The sequence below is a fragment of the Rhodamnia argentea genome, chromosome 6, assembly GCF_020921035.1.
Source record: "Rhodamnia argentea isolate NSW1041297 chromosome 6, ASM2092103v1, whole genome shotgun sequence".
In the NCBI taxonomy this organism is placed as follows: Eukaryota; Viridiplantae; Streptophyta; class Magnoliopsida; order Myrtales; family Myrtaceae; genus Rhodamnia; species Rhodamnia argentea.
In genome coordinates this window covers 2,292,529-2,300,233 of record NC_063155.1, presented here as the reverse complement: position 1 = coordinate 2,300,233, position 7,705 = coordinate 2,292,529, and the positions used below count along the sequence as shown (strand labels likewise).

The 7,705-nt window shown below is 39.1% G+C and overlaps 1 protein-coding gene across 1 annotated transcript; it reads right to left on the bottom strand.

The window, feature by feature from the left end:
- Nucleotides 1-336: 336 nt before the first annotated feature.
- On the bottom strand, nucleotides 337-1,911 carry LOC115732517. The gene is made up of 4 exons (XM_048280066.1): nucleotides 1,511-1,911; nucleotides 1,355-1,438; nucleotides 913-1,284; nucleotides 337-818 (listed from the first exon to the last, which is right to left on the bottom strand). The coding sequence occupies exons 1-4, from the start codon at nucleotides 1,785-1,787 to the stop codon at nucleotides 337-339; spliced, it is 1,215 nt and encodes a 404-aa protein (XP_048136023.1). The 5' UTR covers nucleotides 1,788-1,911.
- Between the last annotated feature and the right edge of the window lie 5,794 nt (nucleotides 1,912-7,705).

Here is a 7,705-nt window from a genome sequence, read left to right as displayed (position 1 = left end):
GTGGACCACCAGCTGACTCTTTGCATATCGATGATCAGCTAATTACTTGGCTAGCTGAGACTTCCTAGGAGTTAGCATCTTGAGCGTATCACGGTCACGTTCCAAGGTCCTGTTTACTTGGGATATTTCGTTAGACACAAGTCCGCGACGATGACGAACATCTGCCAGACGTTTCTCTAGCTTAGCTTCCTCAGTATCAAGATTAACTTGTTCATCGATCAGAGTCTGCAAGGTTTTTACATTGCCCCGCAATGACTGTTCAAGTTCCATAATGGAAGCTAAAGACTCTAGGCATTTCTCTTCTAAGGCCATCAGGGCGGTGATCTTTTCCTTGTCCTACCGATAAGTCTTCATACCACCAAGGAATTGCTCTGAGAAGATTTTGCAACGTTCCTTGAACTGGGGAGTCTTCGAGAATTGGATGTCATCATTGTATAGCTCTTCTAGCAAAATTTTAACCCTATCAGCAGTGATGGGATTAGCTGCAAGCAATGAATAGCCTCCTACAGACAGCTCAAAAAATTCAGCCCATCTGCGCTTAATCGCTTGGATAGGTGCAGATGAAGAGACGGATGCCAAGGTGTCACAACCGGTAGCTTCAAGGTGACGAACCTTAGAGAGTTCTTCAAGAATGAGCCTGCCCCTGATGCTAGAACTGACGAAATTTTCGTCGGTTTGACTAGATGGAGGTGCTGGAAGCAGCAGAGGAACAGAGAGAGAGCGGATCGACAAAGCAGGACCAAGAGCATCGGTAAACCCTTCCAGCTGGTTTTGATTGTTCATCTCAACCGTGGCAGATGTGATTGTCGGTTGGGGATCTGTCAAACCAACGCAAACCAATACTGATGATGTTAAATGGCAGTTGATCCGTGAATCAATTAACAAGACTTCATTGAGATACATGGAACTCACCATGTCCAGCCAAAGAAGACGGAACGGAGACTAGTGATGCACCCTCGACGGAAGAAGAGCTAAGACTGCATTCTGTCTTGGGAATGAGAGGCACAGCTCTGGCTTCAAACGACTCGTCAGGACGAACAATTGTGCCCTCAGGACCCGTAGTAGCCCTGGTAACTTCGTCAGCACTGAAAGAGGAATTTGAACTGGCACCAGTGGCAGTATTTTCAATCTCTTCGACATCATCAACAGTGCTAGTCGAGGTAAATACCACCCTTCTTCTTTTCCTAGAAAGAGGAACTTCTTCCATCTCTTCTGCCTTTGTAATTTCGATCCCAGTCGACCGTTTCTTTCCGGTCCGCAAAGGAGTGGTTGGTTGGGAAACCGCTGTAATATGAAGGCAAGGTAAGTGAAACAAGGAACATAGATCGGTGGAAGCATAGAGCAGAGTGGTTACCTTTTCCTTTCCTGGCCCTACTTTTCTTCTTCTGAGAGCGTGTCCAAGCAGATTGAACTTGAGCAGTCAACATTGGCGGGCTGTCCAATGATCCTTCCTTTTCCTCAATCTTCAACGGTTCAGGTTCAACAGATTGCTGCCTGTATGGTTCATCTCGCTCTCCTTGTCCAACCGATTTCCCTTTTATACGAGAAGCAAACGGTTTTATCCTTTTGAGAGCAGATCCGGCGTTTCTAAAATACCTATGGTAATAAAGTCCCCACCACTGATTGTAGTCAGGAGTGGATTTCGGATCAGGACTGAATTCATTGACAGAAAATCGGGCGTGCATAATTCTAGTAATCTCAGAGCAGCAGCTGAAAGGCCCCATTTCAGTCCATTTATACTTGTTCTTCTGACTGAAAGGGAACTCCAGGGAATAATAGATAGGCATGGGTAAGCCTTGGGCCAGTCCAAACTGTCTAGCACAATAATGCGGGGAATATATTTCAAACCCATGGTAGAACCTTCCCTTTTTGGACAATCTCAAGGGAAGATCAACTGGAGTAAGCACCTTAACCCAGAAATGATCGAATTCTTCCCGAGAAGGAAACTGATAGAGATAAGAGAAGCTTTCGGACTTAACCGGACAAAAGTCGAACTTGTCTCAATCAAAGTCGAAGAGAATTCGAAGAAAATACGTCAAAGGGGAAGTGCCCTCTGGAGCCGGTAAGGGGAGACGACTAAGTAATTGACATCCTATGAACTCAGGGACGTGGGGCTGTGGACTCAAGTCATTATACGTGGGCAAGTCATGATTCCGATTCGAGAACAGGAAAGGGAAGTAGAGGACAATCCAAGCCTGAAGAAGCCAAAAGGAGCCAGAGAAGGTACCGGATTCTTTTCCGCGCATAGCCAAAGAGGCGTGCGTGATACCTCGGTACAATGCAGCAAGAATGAGCGGGCCTAACGCGATCGATAGGCCTTCTGCCAAGCTCGACGCGATGCCGAGGAGATCCTTAGAAACCCGAAGTATTGGGTGGAAAAAGACATGCTTGGAGAGCCAATAAAGCAGGAAAGCAGCATGCTCTTCATCGTCGACTTGTCCAGTTGGTCGACGGAAACTGTTCATGAAGCTCCCGTAAGCAAGGTCATTATCATTGACGGACTTGAGGTATCTGGGGGAGCCAATGTCCTTCACCGCCACGCCAGTGGGCACGAAACCAGCTATGACGTGTACATCCAAGAAGGGTAATCGACATCGGTCCCCAGGGAAAGAAGAAGCAGTTCGTCGACGGAGACCAGAAGCAGATCACAGAACCCAAGAGGCCCAAGTTCAGATTCCAGTCAAAGCAGCTAAACTGAAGCGCCCTGTCGATGCCGGCCTTCTTCCAGAGAGAAAAGATTCGATCTTGAGTCGCCATTCTCAGGTACCATCGGTAGAACTCGGGGTCGAAGGAGGGGAATCCCCTGAAACGCTGCGACTCGGCGGTCCAGACATCCAAAACAGAGGGAAGTTGGAAAGGCGGGGATTCTTCGCACGAGCGAGGGAAACAACGATCGAACACTGTCGGAATCTGAGAGGATTGTCTGAAGCAAGGCCCCGAGACAAGATGAGAGCCATCCCCGCCAATGTCGTTCAGGATGCCGAGGCAACAATTTTCACCATGTTCGCCCGTCCGTAGCTGGTCGAAGCGAGCGATGTAAGTTGCAGCTGTGAAGTCGGAAGACTTGGGTGCCATTCGGGCGACCCAAAGGTTGAAGACGAAGTCCTGAGGTCTAGGGTTTAAGATGGACATGGAAATTGAATCTTGGCTGATTCGACATTTCTTCGGAAAGGAGCGAGCTGATCAGGGTAACGTGTCGCCTCATTACAACAAGATGAATGGAAGCAAGCCGTCGGAATTCTCGCTGCCGGTACACGAGGTACAAAGCGTCGGAGATACCGATACGATTTGAAAGAATTAATGGGGTACTTATTTTACGGAAAATAAATGATTTAAATAAAAGTAATTACTTATATCATTTGATAAATTAATAAATAAAAAATATTTTTATCATCGATAATAATCTATACCTTACTATTTTTATAGGTAATAAAAAAAATTATTTTTTCATTTTTTTAATCGACATAAGCGATCACTTTTTAAAAAATATTTTTCAAAGCGCTCATTTTTCTTGAAACAAATGGACCAAAATTTATTTTTTAGAGATATGTTCACTATAAGTCTTAAAACTTATCACGAAAGTACAATCAAATCTTAAAACTTACAAAAATTATAATTGAATTCCAAAAATTTTCAAATTTGTGTGAAACTTCAAATTTGGAGGGCTAACTGTCAAAACTATTAAACCAGGCTTTGGCTCGACGTATGTAAAATGCACAACACGGGACCCTCTTAGTAATGCCTTTGAGTACTTTGTTAATACCGTCAATTTATTTAATGAAAAATGTTGACGTGGCATTTTAAAATTAATTTCTTTCTTCCACGTGACTTTTTTTTATTTTCTTTTTCAAATTTTATTTCAATTAAATTTGAATACCAAGAAAATGTTGATATTTAAATTTAAAAAGTTAAAACTAAAAAAAATTAGAAAAAAAAAATGAGCAGCAGGCGTGGCCTCTACAGTGAGGCTCGGCCACCTCTGCTTATTACCGGAGGGGCCAATAGAGGGGCCGGCCCGAGCGAGGGGACCGACGAAGTTTCGCTCGGGGTCGGGCACCCTCACCCACGATTGACAACCTCCGTCGACCCCTCCGGTGATGTGTGGACGCGATCGAGTCTCACTGCCAAGGCCTTGCCTTGCCTTGCTCTTTCTTTTGTTTTTCGCTTTAGCTTTTTAAATTAAATATTAGCTTTCTCTCAATTTTTAATTAATCTAAAAATTATTTGGAAATAAAATTTTAAAAAATGCCACATATGAAAAAAAAATTAATTTAAAAATGCAACGTCAACGTTTTCTGTCAGACAAATTGATAGTGTCAATGAAAGACTTTGATTGTACTAATTTGATAAATTTTAGAAATCAATTGTATTTTCTTGACAAATTTTATCATTCCTAATGAACATATCCCATCTTTTTATAAGAGGCATGTATTTACACCGAAATTTAACTAACCCTATCGATAAGATTAGTCGATATTGTATGTTGTCGATGACTTTGGTGTAAGATGTGGGCACATATAGACAAGTAATGGAAAATGATTGGCCTTGTTAGACCAGTGTTGGTCGATGAGCGTGCTGACTAAGGAGATTCAAAATATGGAGGGTGTCACGCACGTGTAGGCCCTTCGAAGAAAACAATCGACAACGTGGGAAAATGGGAGCAGTATTTTCAGAGATGCGGAAGTACAGTACAGTTATAATTGAAAAAAATTATCAAAAAAGTGATAAATTTATTTTAATTGTGACAATCCAATAATAAATCTTTTTTTGTCAATTAATTTTTAAATTTTTACATTTATATCAATTCAGTCATTTCGATTAATTTAGATCGGAAATTGATGGTATGAACGTCGACCATCTTACTTAACATTGCCGACGTTGATGTGGATTTTTTTTATTATTTTTTTTTTTTCTATCTTTCTTTTCTTTTCTGCTTTATGGTTAATGGCCGCTGGCCATTGGGTGAGAGCCGTGACCTTAAACAGAACTCGGTGAGGGCTCGCATGCCCTCCCCCAATTGCCTCCTAGAAAAACTAAAAAGAAAAAAAAATCAAAAGACAATTAAAAATAAAAATTTTACGTCAACGCTGGTAATCCACGTAAACGATTGGTGGACGGAAGACATTTATGTCATCAAATTCTGGCTAAAATTGGCTAGAAGAACTGAATTGGCACAAATATAAAAGGTTTAGGGCTGATTTGGCACAAAAATATAAATTTATGGCAGAACTAAAAAAAAAGGTTTAGGACTAATTTGACATAATTGAAATAAATTTAGAGGGCACTCAAAACTCAAGTGACCTTTCTTCTAGGAGGAACTTTTTATGTAATTTTCCCATTACAACAGCTCCTATACGGTTACGATAGAAGGCCTATAAATATCAAGTTCTCATCAACTGGAGACCCCAGCACAAATCAGCAAATTATTTTCTTAGTTATCCTTATTTTCCTGCAATTTACTCGTTGTTTTCAAACTTGTGTCCTCGATTAAATGCCAAAGCGTATTTTTTCTGTAGCTTTCACTGTTACATCATTGATTAAATTCTGACCTCACATCTCTATCCTTACGAGCTTTGTCGTCGATTAAATTCCGACGAAATTTGTGAACTATGTAATTTTTTTTTTTGGTCGAAATAAACTTTCATTCATAAAGTTCAAGGTGGAAGATCCGAAAGATGGGCTTCAATACAAAGTAGATCTCATAGAGCTCGGGGTGGCGAACTCTAATTGAAGCGGTGTAGAACTATCTAATTTGTTTGGAATAAAATAGTAATTTTCTTATATGCCTGTGATATATCCTGTCTGGAATTATCACAGGGTGTATTTCTTATCTTTAAAATCAAAGAATGACTTTCAATAGAAGTCAATTCCGACGAAGCAGTCTTCATTTGAGTGTATGTTTTACGTAGTCCATAGTTTGGAATGCGTAGAAACTCCGGAGTGTCAGCAAATTAAAAATCGGACCATCAAAGGTTACAATTACAACAAGAAAAAGTATGAAAAGACTTGGAAGGTGTTATTTCCGTATTTTTTTTTTTTTACTAAAAGTAAATTTTTTTGAGGTAGCTAATTGATATATCCTTGTCATTTCAGATTTGGTGTAATATTGTTGATGAGACTTTTTTGCTCCAAATCCTAATTTATGACCAATTATTTTTCCTATTAAAATTTATTCTATGATATTTCCTTCTTTGTTTCTTTTTCTTATGGGAATAAGCAATATTGTCTCTTTTCTCCAACATGGAAAAAACTATTATTTTTCAAGAAGCATGTTCAAACGTAAACATGCTTATCTTCAGGTCATATCTGAATATTAACGAAATTTTTTTTAAAAAAATGGCAAAGAAAAAGGGAACTTCTTGCTGTTTTACTTCTCGATGAAGAAATAATTAATGTCAATCTTAGATTTAATCTCATAGCAATTACATAAAAACTTTATGAAATGCTCAAAGTTTCCACTGAAATAATGTGATGTGAGTTTTAATGTGAAGAAAGTGTAATTAGAGTTTTGAGCTTCAACTCCCATTTTGCAATTAAAAAAGGTAAAAAGCTAAGAGGGAAGCACAATTAAGCAATCTTTAACTATAGAAACCTGTAAATTTATTTTGGCAAAAATCCCACAAGGGCAAGATGTGTGTGTGTGTGTGTGTGTGTGTGTGTGGCTCAAACTATTTGAATAAAAAAAAATGCAATTACTTATTTTCATAAGCTGTCATCAATAAAAGGTTCTAATCCTATATATATCTTTTCTAGTTTGAAAGATGAGACCATGAACAAAAATTAGTAACCTTCGTCAGGCAAGTGACAAGAGTATGTCGGATAATATCATATCTTGTTGGAAGTAATTGTGGTGTTTATATTGATAAAATTGATAAGAGAGATGGAAGAAATAAGTTTAGTTTTCTTGATTAATATGATAAAAGAGAAATAACAAATTAAAGAAGAGAGGGCATTTCGGCCAACTAATTAAAAAAGTGTCTTATTCAAAATACAGGCATCCTCACCCAAAAAAAAAAAAAAAGGCAGTATAGTGCCATCCTAAACTTGTGGAGCATTCAAGAAGCTGCATTGTTCTTTCATGTTCTTGTATGTAATTTGAGATGTCACAATTTTGCTTAAAACAGGGTTAACTCTGGCCCCATCCTGTCTTCGGGCTTTCTCCTAGACTCTAATTAAGATAAATCCAAATGTGATTCATTAATTTGAATTTGGCAAAGAAAGAGTTAAGATCAATAGCCCAATTTTCATTTTGTGGCTAAGCCATCATAAATGTCAATGGCTTGACATTTTGTCCTGAAAGGTTATTGGGAAAATTGTGCCTTGTGCGATGAAAATCCATTGAAATATCTCGACAAAATTTTCCCTCCTTCACTCCCTAACTACTAACTAGAATCGTGATATGCCCCCACTATGATGGAAACTCGATTTAATGGTGTGGTGCCTAAAAGCGATGCCGGGCTGGTGGAAGTTAATGGTTGAAAATTTGATGGCGTGGAAGCATGGTTTTGATATGATAGCTTGTGGTTTGAATATGTGCAAGTGTATGTCATAGTTGATGTAGGGATGAACAAGGTATATAAATTAGTATTCAAGGCATAGTAGACTTTGGGATATGGAATAATTTTATAAGTGCTATGAAATACATGAATGAATATTCATTATATTCATCCTATCTAATGTACATATTATGGTACATTTGTATTCT

Bases quoted from the DNA above. Each gene is read 5' to 3' on its own strand.
- LOC115732517 (XM_048280066.1), bottom strand. From the start codon at position 1,787: ATGCCTATCTATTATTCCCTGGAGTTCCCTTTCAGTCAGAAGAACAAG. The intron at 1,439-1,510 runs GAGATGAACCAT...AAGGATCATTGG, and splicing joins ATCGGTTGGACAAGGAGAGC to ACAGCCCGCCAATGTTGACT. The intron at 1,285-1,354 runs GTAACCACTCTG...TTCATATTACAG, and splicing joins TAGGGCCAGGAAAGGAAAAG to CGGTTTCCCAACCAACCACT.